The 24,638-nt window shown below is 38.3% G+C and overlaps 4 protein-coding genes and 1 long non-coding RNA gene across 9 annotated transcripts; 2 read left to right on the top strand and 3 right to left on the bottom strand.

Annotated features, from left to right (window-relative positions):
* Positions 1-2,860: 2,860 nt before the first annotated feature.
* LOC147866467 (uncharacterized) lies at positions 2,861-4,300 on the bottom strand. Its single transcript, XM_087316757.1, has 2 exons — positions 3,822-4,300; positions 2,861-3,121 (listed from the first exon to the last, which is right to left on the bottom strand). The coding sequence occupies exons 1-2, from the start codon at positions 4,119-4,121 to the stop codon at positions 2,861-2,863; spliced, it is 561 nt and encodes a 186-aa protein (XP_087172883.1). The 5' UTR covers positions 4,122-4,300.
* A 105-nt stretch (positions 4,301-4,405) lies between these two features.
* LOC147866468 (uncharacterized) lies at positions 4,406-5,386 on the bottom strand. Its single transcript, XR_015529581.1, has 3 exons — positions 5,172-5,386; positions 4,604-4,674; positions 4,406-4,520 (listed from the first exon to the last, which is right to left on the bottom strand). It is a non-coding gene; the product is annotated as an uncharacterized LOC147866468 (long non-coding RNA).
* Positions 5,387-5,964: 578 nt separating this feature from the next.
* Positions 5,965-8,937, top strand: LOC147866469 (uncharacterized). Its single transcript, XM_087316915.1, has 7 exons — positions 5,965-6,787; positions 6,891-6,974; positions 7,296-7,394; positions 7,609-7,707; positions 7,964-8,062; positions 8,150-8,248; positions 8,348-8,937. Exons 1-7 carry the CDS (start codon positions 6,326-6,328, stop codon positions 8,441-8,443), a joined length of 1,038 nt encoding a protein of 345 aa, XP_087173041.1. The 5' UTR covers positions 5,965-6,325; the 3' UTR covers positions 8,444-8,937.
* A 2,634-nt stretch (positions 8,938-11,571) lies between these two features.
* LOC147866470 (uncharacterized) lies at positions 11,572-19,172 on the top strand. Its single transcript, XM_087316758.1, has 3 exons — positions 11,572-14,532; positions 15,876-15,920; positions 16,252-19,172. Exons 1-3 carry the CDS (start codon positions 11,572-11,574, stop codon positions 18,838-18,840), a joined length of 5,595 nt encoding a protein of 1,864 aa, XP_087172884.1. The 3' UTR covers positions 18,841-19,172.
* A 772-nt stretch (positions 19,173-19,944) lies between these two features.
* LOC147866471 (uncharacterized) lies at positions 19,945-23,399 on the bottom strand. Of its 5 annotated transcripts, none has more exons than XM_087316918.1 (7): positions 23,098-23,399; positions 22,806-22,906; positions 22,078-22,631; positions 21,368-21,461; positions 20,944-21,136; positions 20,753-20,847; positions 19,945-20,409 (listed from the first exon to the last, which is right to left on the bottom strand). In XM_087316918.1, exons 1-7 carry the CDS (start codon positions 23,192-23,194, stop codon positions 20,374-20,376), a joined length of 1,170 nt encoding a protein of 389 aa, XP_087173044.1. In that variant the 5' UTR covers positions 23,195-23,399; the 3' UTR covers positions 19,945-20,373. The 5 variants fall into 5 exon arrangements, with proteins under 5 accessions (XP_087173044.1, XP_087173042.1, XP_087173043.1 ...); XM_087316916.1 differs by having other exon boundaries at positions 22,764-22,906; XM_087316917.1 differs by having other exon boundaries at positions 22,078-22,628; positions 22,764-22,906; positions 23,098-23,398.
* Positions 23,400-24,638: the final 1,239 nt, after the last annotated feature.

The raw sequence follows: 24,638 nt of genomic DNA on the forward strand, positions 1-24,638 counted from the left end.
GGTCAACCTCGTCATTCCTTCGAGCGTTCACATGAAAAGTACACCCACATCGGGATGAATGCTTTCTACATTGAGTGCACCGATATTGCTTCTTGGCCACACCGGATCGGTGACAATTATACCTAGTCACACGTGCACTCCTTGTGCCCCCTGTCCGGAAGCGTGCGTGATACCTTAATTGAACATCTATGAGTGTATCATCAACCTTATGGGCCTCTATCTTGATCACTTCTGTGGGTCTAGACTTTTTATATTTCACGACACTTGTCCCCTCCATGTCAGATGGAGTTAACCTCAACACAACTTGACAACCACATCGATCAACCACTGCTTTCACATACGCACTAGGGATCCCATGGTCACGAAGGTCATTGGACCAAAGTCTCTTTAACTCTGTTAGAGTACCTGTCAAAGAACGGTGCGATGCGCCACAATGTGACGCCATTACTATCTCCCTCCATTTCTCTACGTTCGTAACCTGAAGATGAGGTGATGCCTTAAGGTGTATTGCGTTCTCATTTCTAAGCATTAGACGAGTCTTCATGCGCCTCCATGCATGTAAATTAAGAGGTGCACCCCTTGCGATCGCGCTTAATGTTTCAAATGTTACCTTAACTTGACCCGATAAATCTTTAAGCATTAAATTGTACGTACCTCTTGTGAATGCAAAATACCTCGCCAATCAATACATGAAGGGATCAACCTCCTCCGCCTCTTCTTCAGATGAAGTCGACTCACAGTCTTCGGATGCAGACGAGTCCAAGTCTTCGTCGATGGTTGCGGAGTATGGTGATGCATAACCATCCTCAGAATCATACAAGGACGTGAAGAAATCTAGTTCCTTTGGATTCATCTTGACAACTTCTAATTCTTGTAGTGATTAATCAGAGGTAATTAAGACAGAGAATGTGATTAATTGAATCTGATTAAGACAGAGAATGTGATTATGGGGTGATTATAAGAATCTAATTAAGCTAGAGAATGTGATTAATTGAATTTGATGTTAAGAGGTAATTAATTGGAGATGGAATCAACTTTGATTAAAATGAAGGTTTAGGGATTTAATAGGTTGGGCGACTTGGCTTATGGTTGGGTGACTATATTAAAAGAGGTTGGGCGACCTGGATTATGATCGCGAGCTGTTTTTTAAAACGGTTGGGTGACCTGGTTTATAACAGAGAATGATTTTTAACAGGTTTGGGTGACCTTCTTTATTACCATCGATATGTTTTACGAGGGTTGGGTGACTTGTTAAATATAGGTTGGGTGACCTGCTTATAATGTTTTCCATATTTAAACAGGTTGGGCGACTTGGATTATGAGAGAATGATTTTTAAGATGTTTGGGTGACCTAGGTTATGAGAGAATTATTTTTAAGAGGTTTGGGCAACCAGGTTTATTACCATCGATGTTTTTTTACAATGGTTGGGTGACCTACTTATATTGTTTTCCATATTTAAACAGGTTGGGTGACCTGGTTTATTACCATCGATGTTTTTTACAAGGGTTGGGCGACCTGCTTATAATATTTTCCATATTTAAACAGGTTGGGCGACTTGGTTTATTACCATCGATGTTTTTTACAAGGGTTGGGCGACCTGAACACTTGAGATTGGAACGTGGATATATTTGAAAATAGCTTTTTCGAATCAACAGAGTCCACAATTCAAAGAAAATACACCATATCTTTGAAATCATTTGACTCAACTCACTAGACACAAATCAGAGAAAATACACCATACGCATGAAATCAACAAATCAACTTGAGATCACAACTTGAGATTGGTTTAAAACAACAAATCAACTTGAGATTACAACTTGAGATTGGTTTAAAACAACAAATCAACTTTAGATCACAACTTGAGATTGGTTTAAAATAGAAAATCAACTTGACATAAACTTGTAAACAACTTTTCCATTAATAAGTACTCGCGATATACAATGAGTCGATACTCACTGTACAAAATTTGTGTGTATTCCAAAATATAGTCACAACATCCGCTCTATAACAAAATCTGTGCTGAAAATAGCAGACACAAAATTTACAATATGGGGCCACCGGTTGCAGGTGCAAATCCTAGTACCCTTCGTGCCCACTCGTCCACATGAATCCGAAGTGAATCCACTTCGCGTTTAGTGAACCACATCTCTATGCCCTGTCACCAAATATGTATAAGAACACATCTATACACAATCCAAATGAATAAGGCATTGCAATTACACTTACAAAAGTCGGAGATATCCATCCTTGTAAGAACTCCTCCACCAGCATCTGGATAGTCTTCATCACGTAAAAGCCACAATCCCAATAATTTGGCTGAGTTGGGATGTGCAATACGTGATGTCGACCCTTGGACACAATGGTGTGGTCTAACAGTTCAAATGAAATGGTTCGAATCGCCAACCTTGCCAGTCACCGCGTTGTTTAATGGATCGCAGAAGACTACTTTGCTGGTAAGCTTAGAAACTTTTTGTTGCATCTTTGTCCACAACACCCAATGGCCGTCAAGCATGATCAGAATGAAGATAAAATCACATTTAGCCACCTTCCTAAGGATGGCTTGCCCCTTCGTCGTCTGCTGGTGTAGCTGCACCCATAGTGGGTCAACAATGGTGAAGCATTTTGTCACCTCGGGTGGAAATGAATACTCCATAAACAATGTGAATAAGTTCATCATCCAGGTCGATGCCATTTCTCTATCCTTGCACATGGTCTCAAGATCTAACTCAGTAACGTCAACGGCCATATCGAGATGTTGGCAGGTCAGCTGATACTTGAATGCATAGAAATATGTAGTTTGAGTAGGTATATCACACTCAATGTCAGTTAGTAGGATACTAATTTATATTTCACATAAAACTACCTGGAAAAGTGTTTGTTCGGTGTTTGGATCCACAATCTGATGCCCTTTCCGTGCTGAATTTGAACTGTGGCCACATCCGATGCAACGTCATTTGAATCTAATGTTAAGGGGAGAACATCAGTGTTTGATTCAATCTCCTTCCGTCGGACTGGCATCTTCCGCCGTCTCCGTCTTAGTGGAGTGGACACACCACCCTCAAATGGGTTTAGAGCCTCACCCACATCTATGGACACACCCTCTTCGGTGGATATCCCCGCCTTTTTACATTGTTTCACCACAATAAGGCAGATGTTATTATCTAAATTTTGTCAATAAACCCTCCAATACATATTGTCAAGATTCGAACTCTTGACATGACCATGTTATAATCGAGTGTTATGTGTTAACCACACACATCTAGCATATAATCATGTATATACTTCCTCATTGTAGGTTTTAGCTAGCATCATGTGCATAATTTCTCCCTTGTATTATTAACACTTGGCACATGCATGCGTACCTACTACCTACATGCTCTATTGTATCACATGCGTGCAACAGGTATGCATGCTACTTAGTATAAATAGTTGAGTTCACCTTGAAGGAATTCAAGGTGAACAACACCAGTCATTGACACATCAATACAATATTCTCGTTTCGCCTCATCTTGTAGACTCCTTGATCTACATCTTTGTCTTCATTCTCTTATGTTGTTCCTAGCTTCTTAAGTTCCTCGTAGCCTTATCATCCATGTTTCTGTCTGAGTCCGCAATTGGTGTTTCATTCCATCTTGTCTCCTTCTTCATCTCTATCTTCATGCTCTTGTGTCATTTCGTTGCTCCCAACTTCTTGAGTTTCTAGCCTCTTCACTTCTAGTTCGTAGTCCACACTCTTAGCCCGATCATCCATGCGTCATTCGAGTCCGCGGTTGGTATGTCCGTGACATATATCTCAAATGAAATCCGCGCTCATACTTACATAAGAATCCAAACCGGATGCAATCTTCGTCTTCAACATCTCCAAACGCACATCCTTTTTGGAGTCGTATATGGCCATCTCGTGGTCCATAAATCGCGCCACGAACTCTGCCTTTGTGTCAAGACGGAGTTCAACGGGAATAGAGTTGTACCTCGAAATAACCCTAACCTTCAACTTCCGGATGTATGGTTGCCGATTTCTATAGTACATGATTTCGGGGTCCATGAATCTTTTGAATGATCTCTGACGGTCATAGCTATTAAAGCATGCCCCCGGAGTACCCTCCTCCTCTATACGCATCCCTCGTGGTAGGACTATGTCAATTCCATGTTCCCTACGTAAATGTGATTCCAAGTCACATTTTTTGCGACACCACCTTGGCGAGAGGTGGCAATACTCAGTATAGATACAAGCACGGGCCTTGTTCCCATTTGCATCTCTTCCAACCTTATACAACAAGTCTAGGCTAGGAGCATCTGTTGTTTTTGTATGTGTTACATATTTAAGATTGACATAAAGATTGACATATTACAACGACACCAAATCCACATACCATTTGGAGGAGCATCTTTGTCGAATGTTGCCATGGCATGTATCGGCTCGATTTGAGGCAGATGAACCCCTAATGTCTCATCCCTTCTCTCCCCACCCTTAGACATGTTGGCTAACGAACTTCTCCAATGTCTTCTAACGAAAACCCTTTAACAAATCAAGAGTCAACATACATGCATGCAACATTACACCGCATTACTAGTATTAGGGGAGATTGGTTCGTGACATACCTTTCTTGAGTTGGATATATGTCACCGTTATCGGAATCCCACCAATCTTTGTACTTGGACCTAGAAGCCATCTACCACCATTCAAGTAATCAAACATTTTCTGAATTTAATACTCAAACACACACAATATTAAGATTAATCAAGCATATCATTAAACTGTAAACCATTCACATTCTAATATCAAGCATTGAAATCATAATTTCAACCGTAAACCAATATAGCTATTAAGGTCACATATCAATAAATTGTATACTTTAAGGTCACATATCACACAATATTAACTTTAATCTAGCAAAGCATTAAACCGATAAACATTCTAATAGCAAGCATTAAAATCATCAAAAACATGTTCTAAACAGTTTCTAAACCCTAAACATTGTCCCTATCATTCTAAAATCAAGTCATACTATCACATTAAAATCATAATATCAACCAAAACCTTCTCCCAAACCCTAATTCCTTAACATGAAAAAAAATTCCTCAACTATTCCAAACCCTAATCCCTCAACTATTCCTACCACATGTAAATAAAATCAGAAAATGTGATGTTATAGGGTTTAGTACATACCTGGGAATAGTAGGGGATGAGATTGATTGCCGAGTATGTCGATTGCAGGCCACCTGAAGATACTTTTCCTTCCCGGCAAAAAAACCCTGTCAATCTCGTTTGAAAAAATGAGAGATAAAGACAGGTTCCAGGGTTTTATAGTCATCGGTTGGGCGACCTGCTTCGATGAGGTCGATGGTTGGGCGACCAACATAATATAAACTTACCTGCGGTTGGACGACTTGCTTCACCGGTTGGGGACCTACTTAAACCGGTCACCCAACCGTTTTAAAAATATAACTTAGTTGGGTGACCACAATCAAATCAGTTGGGAGACCAAACTTAAAATGGCAGGTTGGGCGACCACATTAAACCGGTTGGGAGACCACATATGTTAAACAGGTTGGGCAACCACAATATCTAGGTTGGACGACCAGGATAGGTAGGTTGGGCCGATTGAGAACTCAGACACCTTTTTTTTTCACGCATTCTTTCTTATCCAAATCTGACAGTGCAGATCGCACACACCTTCCTTTGAGCGACCTGCACCGTCTGTGACCATGATTCCCTCGGCAGCCCTCTTTATGATTTGTGTCATAATAGACACATCGGGTTGGGCCATGGATTGGCATGCCAAACCCTTGCCATGGCAATCAACTTTTTGGCATGAATCTCAATCCAATTGGAATGGAATGATAAAAGAATGAGTGTGATGATTTTTTAAAACAAAAAAAAACACACCTAAACTGGAAGAAGAAGAAAAAGATAAGAGACTTAGAGTCTTTTCCCCTTCCCCTGCTGCTGCTGGTTATTTGCTCTTAATCTCTGTCTGATCTTTTTGCATCATCATCATCATCATCATCATGGTCATCTTCCTAAGTAAGCTCTCCTTCTCTTCCAAGAGAGAACAGAGAATACAAGAAATGCAGAGAGAAACATTGGGTTGAGCGCAGTATGGTTTCTTATTGAGAGCTTTACCGATTGATTCTTATCTAGGGATCATCGTATGTTTGTATATATATATGTATATATATATATATATGGATGGATGGATGGATGTAATTTATTTCATGCGAATACACTTGGAGAAACACTTATTCTCTGATTCCTAGACCCAGCTCTCCATTTTGGAGGAAAAGGGAAAAGAGAAAGTGGGTTTGCTTCTTTTGGGATTGATGTGGTCAGTATTGCTCCCATTCAGTTTGCAAGCCTCTACCCCTGCCAATATACGTCCTGGTGTCTCGGTTCGTGCTTTTAAGGATAAGACCCATGGGAAATGGGTGTTTGAAAAGGACATATTTGATAGCAATGTTCACAGAGGAGGAAGAAATGATGATGAAATCAACCTCTGTGAAGATAAGGATGAAGAGATTGGATTGATACCAAACGAATGGATTTCTTTACAAGTTGGTCTTCATAAGACAAAAGCAGAGAGAAAGAAAGAACTCCAGCTTCAACAGTTAGAGGAAACTAAGCGCAAGTCGCTAGAATTGCGTCAGAAAAAGGAACAGCTTGAAACAAAATTTGCTTCATATAATGCAAGTGATGAATATATACCTTCAGTAAACATTCCAAAAGTGCTACAAGAATCAACTGGTGGAAAGGAAAAATCTATACCTCTTGAGGGAAAAAGAAGGGTATATCATAACTACTGTTATTCTAATTACACAAGGGCTCTCTCTAAAGTTCAGTAATATGAGTGTTGTATGGAGTTCTCATTATATAATTTGATTTCTGTAGAAAGAATCGGACTTTCATCTGTTCAATGATGAGGAAAAAGTTCGTTTGAACCATACCGTGACTGATTGGACACAAATTCAATGTGTAAGTTACTCTTTTATAACTTTCTTGTCCTTTAGTTTGTAGTTTTCAACAATAATGTATGTATAAATTTTTTTTCTTCCAGTCTAGATTGTAAGTAAATATGTGTTATGCAATGCTATACATAGCATTTCTGAGTTCTGCTCTTTTTTTTATTTGCAAATTTTTGTGTGCGTATGTATCAAAGCTGATTAAAATGTATCACTGTACTAAGATTTTGAATCGTTAAAGTTGTTCATTGTAGATAAGAAATTTAGAATGAAGCAAGGTTTATAACACTTTTACTAGGACTTTGAGATGATTCTGATCTAAATAATTGAATAGGGGAAATGGCCTGTGCTGCATGTACTTGTTTCCTCAGGACAATTTCTTCTCTTGGACGAGTTCCTCAGATCAAAGATTGATGTGAATTCTACAGATGAGGTGATTTTTTGTCATTTGTTCTACTAATTTGATGGTAAATTCGTAATTCCTTGACTTTTTGGATATTTACCAAATGCCCCTTTGTAGTACATAAGTGACTACTACGGATGGGTATGGCTGGAAGCTTATGCATGTAATATCTAAAAGCCGTTAGGGGTATTTTGGTGTTTTTCCTTAAAAGTATTCCATTCGTGAAATGGATAAAAACGTGCAGGATGGATATACTGCCATACAAAGAGCAGTGCTCTCCAGGAAGGAGACTGCTGTGAGCCAACTACTTCGAGCAGGCGCAAATATAAATGTCTATGATAAGGTTTACTTTTTTATTTCTTAAAGTAGAATAACAAACAATGATTGATAGAATGATGTATGTATATTGTGCATCAAAAATGGAATTCACAATCTAACAATGTAATATATACATTATACATTCAAGGATAGAATGTACAATGCAACAAATTGATGTATGTTGGTAATTTGAAGATAAACTATCACTAAATAATGTGATATATTTTGTGAATTCAAAAATAGGAATTGAAAAAAAAAAAAAAACTTTGATTTGACAACAGGATGGTGCCAGCTTGTTGCATTTCAGTGCTCAGACAGGTTCTTTAAACTTAGTGAGATTATTTGTTAAACATGGGTTGGATGTTAATCACTGCGATGAGGTATTTTTGTCATTTGAATTCACGTTCTTTCAGGTGTGATGGCTACATTTGATGCATTTTTTTACCCTTAAGTTTGTTCATGTATAGTTTGGCTGGACCCCACTCCATATTGCAACACTGATTAGTAGGGAAGACATAGTTAGACATTTGCTTATCAGTGGAGCTGATAAAAATTTGAGAACAAAGGTATGTATATGCAACCACATAACCCGGAGCACTTTAACCCTAAATACTTAAACATGAAAACCTAATTGCTAAATCCCTAATCTGCATTTTTTGTTCCAGGATGGGCAGATGCCGCTCGACATTTGCCTTACATTAGGGAAGGGATTTCACACGTATGCTGTCGCTAAGAGCCTGAAGCTACTTCCGAAAGGTTGATGAAAAATGAGAACAGAGGAAGCTGTTGATTGAGTTTTAACTTTCCACCATACAGTTTTCTGATCATTGCGATGTTGAATCCAACCATTGAGATTCATATAAATAGCAGCCACGTACAAAATGAATGAAATGATGACATATTATGCCACAAATCATGCCAAAAGCAGTATAAGAAGAGATGCTAATATATACTGTTTCAAATTATCATTTGGGCAGTGTGAGATTCATATAAGTAACAAACAAATCAACCTGCAATAGAAACAGCCATTGATGGAGATATAGGTTATGGTTGCATGCTGTAAGAAGAGAGAACACATCTAGCAGAAAACCCTAGGATTTTATGTTCCATGAAATTTTGGGGAGAGTGAATAAGGTTGTGATTCTTGTATGTAATTGATGTCAACATATTTACTCCATTAGAAAGGAGAAGCAACTATGGATGGTTCCCTCTCTTTGAAATTGGCCAATATAGCGAATTCAATTAATTTCCCTCATATTTTGAACGGATAAGTATATTATTGTAAGGATGTTATCAGTTTGCAAAGTTTTGAAGGATTTTGCCATAATTCAAATAATGTTCAAAGGTTCTATTTCGTGGTAGTTTGCAAATGGGTGATACAATCCAATATTATAGCTAAACAGTCGGAGAGCTGTGTTAATTGCTTATAGCACTAAAGTGGAATTGTCATCCAATTTTACCTATAATTGTAATGTTGGGACCAATGTATTTCCTTAACAAATAGGGTCCAATTGACTAGTCTGCCAATCCTCTTTGAGCTTTGTCTATATGATTTTTGCATGTCCTATTTTATACTATGTGCTCTTTTGAATTGAAACATCTAGTAAATTGTTAAAGAAACCTTAACAATAGCGGGAAAGATAGGGCTTTTCAACCCTTGAGCATGGTTTATAAGTTGGAATGAGACCTGCATTGCAAACTTTTAGGTATCTTGGGTTTAGTGATGCATTGTAGACAAAGATTTCATATCCACACTAAGTATGATCACTAGAGGAAGATGGAAACAATGTAGTATTTACATATCTTGTTACATATAAGGTGATTAATTGTAGATCTATGTTGGCTCCATGATCATCATGAATGTGATCTAATAAAGCAAGACATGATAGTGGCCATATTTATACCATTAATATAAGGCCATGGATGGCTTGAGCTAATAGGCACATCTCTCATGCAATAATGTAAGGTGGTGCACATGTGAATCATAGTCGCATTCATTGTGGGCAATCATATGATTGTGCACACATGAATGAACAAGCCTATCTCAGCCCGATTTTATGATGGGTTTATGTCTAGACCATAGCCATTCACACATATTTAGATAACATAGGTAGATGGGCCCCATGAATGTAAGGTTACCTAGTATGAACCAAATACCTAGTTCGTTGTATACTAATTACCCCTAGATTTATATTCAAACCATAATCTCTCAAAAGTGGTCAACCAACAATCATATACTTGAGCTAATTTCAGCTTAATCCGCTTCAATAGCATGCAGAGAACAATTCACATTAGAGATTCATTAATGAGGAAAACACAAGAATACCACTAGCTTGTCCTGCATTTACTTGAATACTCCAAATTCTAAACAATTACTAGAGTTTTTTTTTTTTCGGGTAATTTACTAGAGTATCTCTATTTGAACACATCCAAAAAATCAGGGGGGGTATCGATAATGGTTTAATCCTCAGATTTTCAATTGTGGTGATTGGAACTCAAAATCACATCGGAACAACATATATAACACACACACAGGACAAATTGTTCACATCTAATACCGACACCGACAAAAGAAGAACAGAGGGCTCATTGATGAAAGGGGTAGCGTTTTAATGGTTGTGTGCTCAAATTCTATCACACCAGTATTGGGTTCCTTACTTCACAGGACAACTTATATGGACCCTTTCCTTCTCTCCAGTTCTGGCGTCTGATGGTGTTTCCAAGCTCGTTGATTCAAATCCTTCCATTCTTTAGAAATCATTATGTTTTCCAGAAGTGCCGATGGATTACCTCAATCTCAGTTCTTCTGCGATTCCTTACAGATATGGAACAACACCAAACACAAGGTAAGCATGTATACATCTATAGATCTATCTCTCTATATATTTTACGCACAAACATTATATGTATGTCTTTGTCCATGTGTGTGTATATGTATTTATGTGTATACGCACATATGCGTATATATATGTTTAAGATACTTATTCATATACACACATACATTTGTATATACGTAAATATAATGCATGATGATGATTGATCTAGAGTAAGATGAAACTTATAATGTCGAGTATGAACCTTAATATAAAAGCATTCTGTGCTATTTACTACATGGGTAAAGGAATATGTATTATCAAATTAATGCCTTGGAAAAAGCATTATGAAGAGGTCAATTCATCCCAGATATTAGAGAATATATCAAATTATTTTTCTCACAGGGAAATCATGAGTAACCTTTTGTGTGTTAAGTAAGAAATGCGTGGCAAAAGCATTACAATGATATATCATTTGAATTATGATAGATAACAAAACTAGGGAGAACAAAGCATCAAACAGATGATAAGTAACATGTATGTATCATCCATATATGTGTGTGTACAAATATGTGTATGTATTTGTATTTTATGTATATATAGATATAGATATGTACATCATAGCATATGACATCTCTTGTTTCTTGAAGCATTGAATCATCTGTTTAATACAGAGACGTAGGAATTTGGTGAAGTATCATGTAACATTCAGAATCAAACAGATTGAGGTTCCATTATGGAGGGATAATGGCCATAGTCTGGATCCCAGGATAACAAGTTTTGGGTTGAAATTTGGAGTATTTTGTGATGCATTTTGTCAGTTCAAGGGTGAGGATAAACCCATTGTAAGTCATATACATAATCTCCTTCAAGGTCATGGCAAAGAGGGGGATAAGATCTTGGTAACTAATGACCATAATGCTCTTCAAGATCGTGGCAAGGGTGAGAATAAATTCATGGTAACGCAGGGGAATAATCTTATCCGAAATCATGGTTCAGATGATATTCAAGATCATGGCAAAGGAGAGGGTAAATTCATGATTACTTATGGGGATAATCATCGTCAAAATCATGGCATGGATGAGGAGAAGAACATAATAAGTAATGGTAATAATTTTGATCATGGCAAGCATGAGGATACGCCCAATGGGCTTTACTCTCTTCAAGTTCGTTGCAAGGAAGAGGATAATAAGACTAAAGTAACGCGTGGGCATAATCTCTGCCAAAGTCATCGCAAGTCTCTTATGACCTCGATCAAGTATTGCGGAAAGAGAAAAGACCTAGAGGAGGCCAAAATGCTACATTTAGAGGCTCTTCATAGGAAATTATTCCCAAAAGATGTATATATAAGTACTGCCATACTTAGTTTGTACATAAAATGTGGTGCCCTTGGAGAAGCTCAGAAGGTCTTTGATGAGCTCGCAATCAAGGATGTGGTATCGTGGAGTGCACTTATCTCTGGATATGTTCAACATGGATTCTATGATAAAGCTTTGAAATGTTTTCAACAAATGCAAGATGAGCACATCTCACCGAATGAGGTCACCTTTATTTGTATTTTAAAAGCTTGTGGGGGCACTGGATCTATAGAAATGGGCAAAAGAATACATGACGAGGTTAAGAAGTTAGGTTTATTGGAAAAGGATGCATTGCTTGGTACGACTTTGGTGGATATGTATGCAAAATGTGGTCTTCTTGGAAAGGCAAGAGAAGTATTTGAAGAACTTCCTAACCGAGATGTCATAGCTTGGACCGCACTTATTACTGGATATGCCCAACAAGGCCTTGGTACTGAATCTTTGAAATGTTTCATACAGATGAGAGATGAAGGTATCACTCCCAATGCCGTCACTTTCACAGCCATTTTGCAAGCTTGTGCTAGCTTAGGATCTCTCGAGATGGGTAAAGAAATACACATGGAGGTGAAGAAAATGGGTTTATTGGGAAAGGAAACTGCTTTTAGTACAACATTAATGGGCTTATATGCGGATAGTGGTGCGCTTGGAAAAGCACAAGAAGTATTCGATGAACTTATTGGACGCGATGTTGTAGCTTGGAACACGCTTATAGCTGGGTACGCACATAATGGACTAGGCCACGAAGCTCTGAAATGCTTTTCAAGAATGCAAGATGAGGGTGTATTGCCTAATGCAATCACATTTACGTGTACTCTGAAAGGTTGTAGTACTATAAGGTGCCTTAGGATGGGAGAAGAAATACATGCTGAGCTTCGAGATGGGCGGTTGTTGGAGAAGGATATTTTGCTTGGGAATGCATTGATTGACATGTATGCCAAGTGTGGTGTGGTAGAAAAAGCACAGAAAGTCTTTGAAGAACTTCCCGAACGAAATGTAGTCTCTTGGAGTGCACTTATTTGTGGATATGCTCAAAAGGGTCTTACTAATGAAGCCCTAAAATGCTTTCGGAAAATGGAAGATGAGGGCTTTTCACCGGATGTAGCTACTTTTGTCTACATCTTGAAAGCTTGTATGAGTATGGAATCACTTGAGTTGGGAGAAGCGATACATGCCGAGGTCAAGAAAAAAGAGATATCGGGAAAGGATGAAATGCTGGGTAATACTTTGGTCAAAATGTATGCCAAGTGCGGTGCACTACGAAAAGCAAAGGAAGTATTCAAAGAGCTTCAAGTACCAGATGTTGAGTCATGGAATGCTCTCATGTTTGGGTATACCCAAAATGATCTCAATGGTGAAGCCATGAAATCCTTCTGGTGGATGCTGGAGAATGGTATTTCCCCAAATTCACTTACCTTCATTTGTGTTTTGAAAGCTTGTGGCCGCCTAGGGTGGCTTAAAATAGGAAAGGAGATCCATTCCATGATCAATAGGTGTTCATTTGAAAAGGATGTAGGGTTTGGAAATACATTAATGGATATGTATATTAAGTGTGGTGATTTGCAAAAAGCTCAAGAAGTATTTGAAGAAGAGCTTCTGATAAGAGATGTGGTATCATGCAATGCACTTATAGCTGGGTACACCCAGAGGGGCCTCGGCCATAAAGCCTTGGAGTGCTTCAAAAGGATGCAGGATGCAGGTATATGCCCAAATTCAGTCACATTTATTTGCATTTTGAAAACATGCGGATCCTTAGGATTGGTAGAAATAGGAGAAGAAATATATGCTGAGGTCCAAAAGCAAGGGCTGTTTGAGAAAGATATTATGCTCACCACATCATTTGTGGAGATGTATATGAAGTGTGGTTTAGTAGGAAAAGCACACAAAGTGTTTGAAGAGCTTCCCATACAAGATGTTGTAGCTTGCAATGCATTAATGGCAGGGTATGCTCAATGTGGACTCCATGATCAGGTTATGAGCCACTTTGTGTGGATGCGAGAGAAGGGTATAGACCCAGATGGAGCTACTTTTACTTGCATTTTGAGAACTTGTGCAAGCCTAGGGACTCTTAACATTGGAGAAGAAATGCATACCGAGATTTGCAACAAAAGGCTATTGGATAAAGATAGTGTGCTTGGCAATACATTAGTAGACATGTATAGCAAATGTGGAATGCTCGAGAAGGCACTCCAAGTATTCCAAGAGCTTCCGGAACGTGATATAATAGCTTGGAGCACACTGGTATCTGGATGTGCTCAAATGGGTCATATTGAAAGGATTTTGGTCTTGTTCGGCAAAATGATGGCTGAAGGTGTTGCTCCGAATCATGTTATTTTCCTTGGGCTTTTGGTGGCATGTAGTCATCAGGGTCTAGTAGAGGAAGGGCAAAGAATCTTCAATGAAATGATGGGTATTTATTGTCTTGCTCCCAATATACAACACTACACTTGCATGGTTGATCTTTTCAGCAGAGCGGGGCATTTTAATAAAGCGATAATTCTGCTTGAAATGGTACCTGCGTCTGATCAGCGTGCGCCTTTGCTCTCTATTCTGGGTGCATGTCAGAAATGGGTGAACTTGGACATCGGGAGATGGGCCTTTTTGCAATCGCAAAAACTGAGTGAAGATTGCCCTACAGCATACATGTGCATGGGAAATATTTATGCAGCCTCTGATACAAGTTAATAGTGAGCTTTTACTGAAGAGGGAAAAAAGAAGCATGGAACACGAGCTCAAATCAGATTTTGGACCAACATTTCAGCTTTGGAATTTGAGCTTCCTCTCCTATCATCTTGCATCCACTAAATTGCCACCATGTCAGTTCCATGCTTTCTTACCTTGAGGACATGGATGAAGTAAACCACATTTGATGAATTCGACCACTCATTAAGGAAGGGAGAAAATGAAACAACCTGGTTCATAACAAGGAAACGAGACCGCTGGAAAATGAGACGTCAATCATGAAAACAATTGATTGTTCCTACTTCACTATGTCAGGATTGGCGCATAAAACAGATTGAACAAAACCAGAATTACATCTCTGCACATCACCTAAGATCAAGGATATGCAACAGAGTGTGTTTTATAATGGGCATGCAAGTTCCCAACATGCGAAACATCGTTCGGACGTAGTATGAGGTCTAAACAAGATCGTCATTGCTTGTGATCCTGATTAGGTGAACCTACACGTTGGTTCAAGTCAATCATTACAGCTAAATTTCCATGTGCACTAGCTTAAAAACTAAATCCCAGCACCAGTTCCAATGTTGTTGGAGTAAAAACCAATCAATCCTACAGTACAATTTGGCAAACATATTACAGAAGCTATTTAAGGCAAGTGATCAAACTTGTAGATTTATGGTCCATGATCAAGCCTGCGAGAATGCATACTTGCACCTACCTCTTGACCTAATTTTCTCCAAAAGGATATATTCTTATCCATTGTTATTGCATGAAAACCAGATAAGAATATCACCCATTGTATACATCCACTAACGTCGTAAGACTAAACTCAAAACTTTATAGACAGCTTTAGAGAAGTCTTAAACTTGGAATCAAGAAATAAAATATGAACATTACTCTTTGTAAACATACATAAAGAGTATTCCTCATCAAGGGAGCTTTTACACAACGTAACTTAAAAATTCGAATTCTCTTTGATGTTCATCATTACAATCAAGCGCAAACAATGGGGTCTTACATGTCATGTACACGTGAACACCAATACAAAACCGCAAAAGACATTGAATAAATCTCATCGTCCAACCATATAGTCTACTATGTGTCAATTAACAAAAATTTACGATCAAGAATGGGGTAAAAAAAAAGGATCCCAACACAATACCTCTTACTGATTTGTTGAGTGAGTATTTTTTCGGCTTTTCTAGAATTATGGTGAGCTTTTTTATTTTTCCAAAAGCCCAAAAAAAATGTTTAAACAAGAAAAACGTGAGCACTAATGTAGTTGTGAATCGTGATATATGTATGTATGTCAGTGCAGATTATGATCAAATCTCCAATTGCAGGTTTGTGGAAAATTGAATGGGCAACTTGTGGGCAGTGTGGAGCAGGTAAGGGGAGGGGAGGAGAAACCCATGAACCATAATGAAAAGCAGGGGTAATTGGGGCAGTAGGATGGGGTGAATTCTCTCGTCGTTTGATCTTTTGTTCTACTGTACAAAGTGAAAATATAAGAGAGTAGCTCTTAGGAGATAAGTGATCGTCGGAAAGGAGAACGAAAAGAAGCATAGGGCCTGATGTAGTGAGAGCAATCCAATTGGTTATATGGGCTTCTTCTTCTTCATCATCATTCCATCCGGACTCCCCATCTTAGGAGACCCATGGAAACTTCAAGTGCAAGTTGATCGGATCTCTGATGTATGGTCAGATGAAGACGGATAGATAGATAAGACTGTTTCTCCCATGTTGCAGGTCCAGCAAGCAGATCTATGGCCGTCCGATACAACAGACAAGTTTCAAGCTCAGAGTATTATTCTCGAATTAATACAAACTTGTGCTAAACGTAAAGATCTATCCAGAGCAAGAAAGATTCATGCTGATCTTATCCAAACGGAGATACTTCCACATGATATTTTGCTCTGTAATGCCTTACTTGGTCTCTATGTTAAATGTGGACATATAGACGAAATAGAGGTTTTGTTTAGTAAGACTCCTTTAAGGAATATTGTCTCATGGAATTCATTGATAGGAGGATATGCTCGGAATGGTCACTATAAGAAATCTTCGCAGTGTTTGAAACAAATGCAAGATGAGGGTTTCTGCCCAAATGTGGTCACTTTTATTTGTGCTTTGAAAGCTTGTGATTCGACTCAAAGGGTGGAAGAAATACATGTGGAGGTTAGCAAACAAGGGTTATTAGAGAAAAGCATACATCTTGGCAATGCATTGATTGATAGCTATGCAAAATGCGGTGTGATTAGAAAAGCAAAGAAAGTATTTGATGAGCTTCTGTTACGGGATGTAGTCACCTGGAACACTTTGATTACTGGCTATGCTCAACATGGACATGCTCACGAAGCCTTGGATGGATTCATACAAATGAGAGATGAGGGTTTCTCGCCCGACGCCATCACCTTTGTTTCTACTTTGAAAGCTTGCGGTAAAATTGGCTGTTTGGAGATGGGTAAAGAAATACATGCTATGATCAACAACAGTGAGGGATTGTTAGAGAAAAATGTCATCCTAGCGAATGCATTAGTGGACATGTATGCAAAGTGCAATATGCTGGAAAAAGCACAAGAAGTCTTTGATAAGCTTTGTACTAGAGATGTTACATCTTGGAATGCATTAATTAGTGGACATCTCGAACATGGGCTTAGTGAGGGAGCATTGAAGTGCTTCATGAAGATGCAAGATGAAGGCATTCCCCCAAATGCAATCACCTTCGTTTGTGCCCTCAATGCTTGTGGTACTGTATGTTGTCTAAGAATGGGGGAAGAAATTTATGCAAAGGTGTTTAAGTTAGGTTTATTGAATGAAAATATCGTTGTTGGTAATGCATTGGTGGATATGTATGTGAAGTGTAGCATGCTCAAGAAAGCACAAGAAGTGTTTGATTTTCTTCTGGGTAGAAATATTTCATCTTGGAATACGTTGATCACTGGATATGCCCAACATGGATTGATTGACGAAGCTGTAAGCTGCTTTAAGCAAATGCAAGGTGAAGGTATCTCTCCAGACACAATCACTTTTATATGCATTTTGCAAGCATTTAGCATAATGGGGTCTCTGGAGTTGGGAAAAGAAGAAATCATTATCAAGATCCACAAGAAGTGGCTGTTGGAAAAGGATGGTGTGCTTGGCACAGCGATGATAGACATGTATACAAAGTGTCACATGATGAATAAAGCACGAGAAATATTTGATGAGCTTCCAGTGAAAAATGTTGCATCTTGGAGTGCATTGATTGCTGGATATGCAGAGAATGGGCTGGGGAAAGAAGCTTTGGATTGCTTCATGCAAATGAAAAAGGAAGGTCTGTCTCCAGATGCTGTGACCTTTGTCTGCATATTGAAAGCTTGTTGCAACATTGAATCTGTAGAGATTGGACAACAGATACATAATGAAGTTGAAAAGCAAGGGTTTTTGGAAGAAAATGTTGTACTAGGAAATGCAATTATCGACATGTATTCAAAATGCAACATGCTAGAGAAAGCACAACAAGTATTTGATGCGCTCCCAAAACACGATATCACATCTTGGAATATACTGATCACAGGATATGTTCATCATGGCCTCAATGAGGAAGCTATAGAGTGTTTCCTATGTATGCAAGATGAGGGTCTCTCTCCAGATGTAATCACTTTTCTTTGTATTGTGAAAGCTTGTAGCAACATAGGATCTCTTGAGATGGGAGAAGAGTTATATGCCAAGCTCAGAAAACAAGGCATGGCAGGAAAAGATATAGTTCTCAGGACAGCATTGGTGGATATGTATAGTAATTGTGGTGTGCTTGGAAGAGCACATGAAATATTTGACGATACTCCAATCCGAAACATTTCATTATGGACTGCATTAATGTCTGGATATGCCCAAGTAGGGAAGGTAGAAAGAGTATTTAGCTTATTCAATACAATGATCAAAGAAGAAGTTTCGCCAGATATGGTTTCGTTCCTTGTTCTTCTTAACGCATGCTCTCATGTAGGTCTAGTAGAAGCAGGGACAATTGCCTTTAATGCTATGAGCACATTTTACTTTATTACTCCAACCATGGAGCATTATACTTGTATGGTTGATCTTTTTGCTCGTGCTGGACATTTTGACAAAGCTGTCAGTGTAATTGAGAATGGAGCATGTTCTCATCATGTACCATGTTGGCTTTCTTTGTTGGCCGCTTGTTGCAAATGGGAAATCTCAGAACTTGGAAGGATGGTGTTTGAACAATTGGTATGTTTGGATGATAGGTGTTCTGCTGCATATGTTTGCATGAGGAATATATCTATTGCTTCTGCCATGTATGTGGAAGGGTAGCAGAGAATTCTATTACGAAAACAATTCCGATACGGTGGCAAAGAATCTTGCAACATCTCATGCAGATGTATCCAACCTTTAGGAAATCAATACGGTGATGAGTAAAGGCACTCTCAATGGGAGCAGTTAACTCCTCCCAATAGCGAAGCTTACCTCATTTGTCCTATTGGTGGACCATAATTCCTACATTTCTTGGCCACATCTTGCATTCACAATAGCAGAATTCAACCTTGAGTCAAAAGGTTACCAATAAAAGAAAACTGAGGCACATGTATATACAAATATTTGTTCTCTGTAATAAAAAAGCATTCCAAGTGCATGTGTATATATATACACATGAATTCTTCCAAATATGTATATTTAGCTAGTTGCCTTTGGTCAAAAGGTAATTAGTAAAACAAACTGAGGCACATGTCTATACAAATATTTATTCGCTGTAATAAAAACCCATTCCAAATGCGTGTGGTATATAATACACAATATATACATGAATTCTTCCAAATATGTATATTAAGCTTTAATGGCATAAGGTTGTTTAGGTTCAATATCCTGAGGTCAATTCATCTCGATAATTTTCTGCATTCTAGAGGTGTATTTGACATAAGGCGGTGTAGGTTCAATATCCTGGGGTCAATTCATCTCATCAATTGTATGCATTCTATATTAGCATATACTCGCCAGCAACCCTGCCGAATTGGTTTATATAGGATATTCTCTGTTGTGTAAGAAAAAACAGTTTCTGTCCAAATCTAGCATTGACCTAACATATACATTCTCTCTTGCGCACAAAAAGGCAGGCCAAATCATTCAAATTGTGAACACTCATGAATTCTTATTGTAAACGCTTTCTATTATAGAAATACTGAATGTTCACATTAATAATGCTTAGTTGTCAACTACAAACATGAGAAAGAATATGATTCTTACCAGAAGTTTTATCCTAAAAGAATAAAACATTTTTTATGTTGAGGGGCATGCATTTTGGGTTTCTTCTATTGAAGCTGATATTCTCAAAAAAAAGAAAAAAATGTAGCTAAAGAGAAATACCCAAGGATTGAAAATACATGCATACGCATATACACATATGAATGCACTACAAGAGCCGAGTAAAACTGAAGTTTCTATGCATTCCAAAGGGCAACTTAATTCTGTAAGTCCAAGCTTGTTGTGACCTTACATTGAGATTCAAAAAATAAAAGGCTTAATAGTAGTCTTTAAATAAATATCAGTGTTTCTTCTAATAACATTCATTCGACATTTTGGCAGCATCTCATGGACAAAAAAATGCCCTATTTTAAAACGACCATCTATCTCAATGGAAAACCATGTATTTGACAAGATATGGTCTTCTTTCTGTGTATGTGAAATTACAACAGGCATCTCAAATGGAAAGTGAATCGCTAAAGGATGATATCATTGCTATCATCACTTTACAGACTTCTAAGTCAGTTAAGATAGGAAGCACATCCTTCACAGTGCATCATCAAGTGAGAAAGTCATTCTTCTGATAATCCGAATAAGCTGAATCCCCATTCATGTACGCTTTTTATTGTTACATGCATGATTCGCCTGCACATTATACCGATTTTGTAAAGCATATCATGAGGGCATCCTCATCATGAACCTCTCTCGCTTCAAAAGAAACTTGTAGTAATTCTATTGACTTTCAGAGAATATCATGATGAACCTCTCCCTTAGAATGGAAATTGCAATATTGACACTTATCTCATAGACTGTAAATTTTTCTACCATACTGTTATCAAATATAATTCTTCAGAAATTTTTAGGCCTTTACTTAACAAGGTTTCTATCTAGCTAAAGGATCAGTTTTCTCTAAACTTTTGAACAATAATGGTGCAGAAGGTCTGTTTTATTTTGGGAACATTGTTTATTAGTTTTTTCAAGTCATTACCTCTATTCCAGCTTTTTCTTGTTGGGAAGATAAATCAGCGACAGATTCTGTGTACATATAAAGAATCAATACTATATAGCCCCTTCTTTTCTTTACTATACTAGAAAAAATCGCACCAAGCTGTAAATTGTAGGATATAAATACAGAGAACAGACAAAATCCTTTAGACTTGACGCTATCATCTCTCTCACCTTGTCTATGATGTGATAAATCACTTGCAAGAGTATTGTTAGCATCACATGCACTAGGCTTATTCATGCTTTTCTCTCCATCTCTATCCTGCATCAATGATGGTGAGCCGTTCTTAGTAGACTTTGATCTGGGATTATATGTTGTAGACCAAGATCTCCCACTAGAACCAGCAAGATCCATAATTGCTTCCAACTTTGCATGTACAGAAATCACAGAAGTAAAATTGCATAAAGCTTAGATACAATCAATATCTTTTGATTCAAAACGAAAGTAGTTAGACATGGGGTATATGGATGTAATATATAGAAGGGATGGCTACCATCTTATGAGTTTTTTCCATTCTCTCTTAATTTCCCCCAATTTAGTTGTAATTAGTTTCATGCAATTGCTTTTTATTCGCGATTTCCATCCTAGCACAAATACCTTGTCGGAAGGCACATCTTCGAAAACATGTGCTTGGCCTCCATAGAAAATGGTAAGTTGCTTACTGGTTGGTGTTCTAGGAGTAACAGGCTGACTGCATTGAAAAAACAAGGAACTTTAGTATACCGAGCTCAAATGCCAGAAGAAATGCTGCTGAGTATCTCATTATTTCCACCAAAATACTCCCGAGTTTTCACTATTTTCCGAAATATACTCTTGATCAACTCCGCAAAAGAGTAAAATTATATGAACTAATCGGGCAGTAACATGATTATTTCATCCCCATTCCTTTTCTTGAGTATATATCTGCTTTTGAGAGCAACTATATGATCAATTCATCACCTGTTTGTCTCTTTCATATGGTTTATAAAAGTTATTATTGGGAAGCAATGAAAACCCTTGGGGTATTTTGTTCAGGAAAATGATTGAAAATTCAGGAGCATTAGATTCAGCACAACAACAAAAAATCTCTGGTGGGATATTGGGTTCAGGAGATAACAAAAAGAACTCAGGAGCATCAACTTGAGGAACTAACAAAAGAAACTCAGGTGCGTTTGTGATTTGGGGATGAAAAAAGAAGAAGCTCAGGAGCATTTGATTCATTGAAGGAACAGAAAAAACCCAGGAGCTTTAATTATGGGAAGAAACAAAAAAATTCAGAATGAAAGATAGATAGTTAGAGAGAGGAGGGGAGGGGAGGAGAAACCAACCTTGAGACAATTGATGGATCTGGAAGGAGAGTTTGAGAGAGTGATTTTGATCGTGCCAAATGTGGAGTAATCTGTAGAGGAGTGATATGACTGGCATGCAGACGTGGTGCCATAGCGGGCGCCAATGAGCATCCTCCTCGGAGACCACCAGTCCTTGATCCCTCGTCAGAAGGAGTACACGACAATGAAACTGGAAGAGACGTAGGATGAATCGCAGTCTCTCTCCCATTGCCACTACCCATTAACATGGTGACCTCCTCCATTGCTTGGGTTGTGTTGTTACTCACATTTCCTGGTTTCCTAATCCTCTCATTGCCCGCAGATACTGCGTATCCCCCCGGATTAGGCATCACCATGGTCGGCCTTGTCAAATTGGTGTTCGAAATGTGTGGATTAAGAACGTTCGAAGAGTTTGCTGGAGGTTGAATCAACATCGGAGTCCCTGCTTTCGCACCTTGGATCATTGGCTTCACGTTTTCCTGATGGATATGATGATGATGATGATGATGATGATGGGCATCTTTCTCTTCCAGACTTTCGATCTGAGACACCTTCTGATTAACAATCATCACAACATAAGCCTATATTACGAATGTAATGGTAGAAATGGTGATCATCTTTGGTTTTCTGGAACAGGAAATCCTCATAGAGAAGGAATTGTCATGTCTTTTAAACCAAATCCATACCTTTGATGATGATGATGATGAGAGGAAGGGAGTAGAATTTACTCTTTGTTGCAAATGCTGTTGATGTTGCTGTACATAATCTTTCTCGCTCTGTTTCTGTATATTATCTCTCTCAGCGGCTACTAACTCCTTCCTTTTTCTCCCTTTCCAAATTTCAACGACAAGAATCGATCAGAAAGCATGGGAAATGGGTGGCAAATTTTGAAGGGATGTATATATATATATATATATATTTTTTTTTTTATTTTTTTTATTTTTTTTTTTGTGGCACAAATGTTAACACAACAGTGCCCTTCATATGCTTAATATGGCCTCCTCAAACATTAGGCTTTACCTCTTTGGCCAGAAAGAATACCAAGGAAATCATGGAACACGGGTTGCTGTTGCTGCTCCTCTCCAGCCATGGAAACTGTCATGATAGAGACATTCATCTCCTCTTCATCTGTTTAATTCCCTGAGAAAATGTAAACTTGATGAAGAGGGCGATGATGATGGTCGACAGAGGATCAGCACAAATAAGGGTTTTTTTGCTTTCGAGCAGAATCAAGGAGGAGGAGGAAAGGAGTGTAGGGGAACTGAAGATTAGTTACTATCTTTATGAAAAATGCAGGTTTTGTTGCACAGTAGTGATGGTGGTGATGATGGCGGTAACGGTAAATAATATTTGAAGGTAGAAGAAGAAGCAGGCAGAAATAGAAAAGCGAAAGGAGCAAGGAGAAGCTATGAATGAAGTAGAAATTTTTGAACTGAAAAAAGAAAGAACTAGGAGAGGCGATGGCGATGGCGATGGTTAGCAGAGAAAGGAGAGGAAAAAGGCGAACAAAAATGTCAGGATGAAAGCAGAAGCAGAAACAGAGCACAGAGAGAGAGAGAGAGAGAGAGAGAGAGAGAGAGATCCGACGTGGCAACGGGCGACCGACACGTGTCAGGAGACAGAGCCCCGCATGCGATGTCGCCGTCGGTCTGGCCGGGGGGCCGCCACGTCGGACCGGCCGTACACCTTCCCGCGCAAAAAACTGGGCTCTCTATTTCTTTGTATGTTTCTTTGGTTTTGTTTTTTTTTTTTTTTTTTAATTAATTATGTGGTGAGGGCCAAAATGCGGGGCCGTCGCATCGCCGGCTATACGTATATTTATACGTACATACGTATACATATACACACAATACACATACACATATAGAGACACTTACAGCATATTTATATATACATATATTATTATATATATATAGACTATAGTATATACACACATATATATACACCATAGTACGTAATATACTCGAATGAATTGGCCAACATTCTTTTTCATACGAATGCGCACACGAATGCACATGTTATAAAAAACATTCTTATGTTCCCCCCCCCCCCCCCCCCCCCCCCCCCAAAACCCACTTTTTACCTTAAAATATAATTTGCCTTATAATAAATAATAATGAATACACAAGTATGCATTTACCATATACTTTCAGGGTGTTTACCATACTCGAATGATTGAAACATTCTCGAGTACGAATGGACGTATGGTTTATAGTACATACTATGTAAATCATACAAATGTATATACACACTAAGTGATATATACATGTATATATAGAATATAGAATATATATATATATATATATATAAAGTCCATCTTCCGCCGGCAGTAGCGCGCATCACAACCGTCCATCTCAGTCTCCTCCTCCACTAACAAACCAAAATCTACATTCATTTACGGGAGAACATTTGAATAAATAAGAATTACTCATTTAACAATGAAATCAATTTGTTTTTGTTTTTTTTGTTTTTTTTTTTTAAAGAAAACGGACCACAACTCGCAGCGCCAGCTATGCGGCAGTTTTTTTTTTTTGTTCTGTTTTTTCTTTTCTTCTTTTTTT

Source organism: Azolla caroliniana, unplaced genomic scaffold, assembly GCF_043228905.1.
Source record: "Azolla caroliniana isolate FFs.n. ecotype wild unplaced genomic scaffold, voAzoCaro1.0.p SCAF_3, whole genome shotgun sequence".
Classification (NCBI taxonomy): Eukaryota; Viridiplantae; Streptophyta; class Polypodiopsida; order Salviniales; family Salviniaceae; genus Azolla; species Azolla caroliniana.

What these genes read in the sequence shown, in the direction of transcription:
- LOC147866471 (XM_087316916.1), bottom strand. Translation starts at nt 23,194, where the DNA reads ATGAATGTCTCTATCATGACAGTTTCCATGGCTGGAGAGGAGCAGCAA. An exon ending in TTTATCACATCATAGACAAG is followed by an intron (nt 20,848 to 20,943) that starts GTGAGAGAGATG and finishes TTTCTAGTATAG; the next exon opens with TAAAGAAAAGAAGGGGCTAT. An exon ending in AAGAAAAAGCTGGAATAGAG is followed by an intron (nt 20,410 to 20,752) that starts GTAATGACTTGA and finishes TATAATGTGCAG; the next exon opens with GCGAATCATGCATGTAACAA.
- LOC147866469 (XM_087316915.1), top strand. Translation starts at nt 6,326, where the DNA reads ATGTGGTCAGTATTGCTCCCATTCAGTTTGCAAGCCTCTACCCCTGCC. An exon ending in ATTGGACACAAATTCAATGT is followed by an intron (nt 6,975 to 7,295) that starts GTAAGTTACTCT and finishes ATAATTGAATAG; the next exon opens with GGGAAATGGCCTGTGCTGCA. An exon ending in ATGTGAATTCTACAGATGAG is followed by an intron (nt 7,395 to 7,608) that starts GTGATTTTTTGT and finishes AAAAACGTGCAG; the next exon opens with GATGGATATACTGCCATACA.
- LOC147866467 (XM_087316757.1), bottom strand. Translation starts at nt 4,121, where the DNA reads ATGCGTATAGAGGAGGAGGGTACTCCGGGGGCATGCTTTAATAGCTAT. An exon ending in CATCCGGTTTGGATTCTTAT is followed by an intron (nt 3,122 to 3,821) that starts GTAAGTATGAGC and finishes CAATGTAAAAAG; the next exon opens with GCGGGGATATCCACCGAAGA.
- LOC147866470 (XM_087316758.1), top strand. Translation starts at nt 11,572, where the DNA reads ATGGATGAGGAGAAGAACATAATAAGTAATGGTAATAATTTTGATCAT. An exon ending in ATGCAGCCTCTGATACAAGT is followed by an intron (nt 14,533 to 15,875) that starts TAATAGTGAGCT and finishes CTCCAATTGCAG; the next exon opens with GTTTGTGGAAAATTGAATGG. An exon ending in TTGTGGGCAGTGTGGAGCAG is followed by an intron (nt 15,921 to 16,251) that starts GTAAGGGGAGGG and finishes GAAGACGGATAG; the next exon opens with ATAGATAAGACTGTTTCTCC.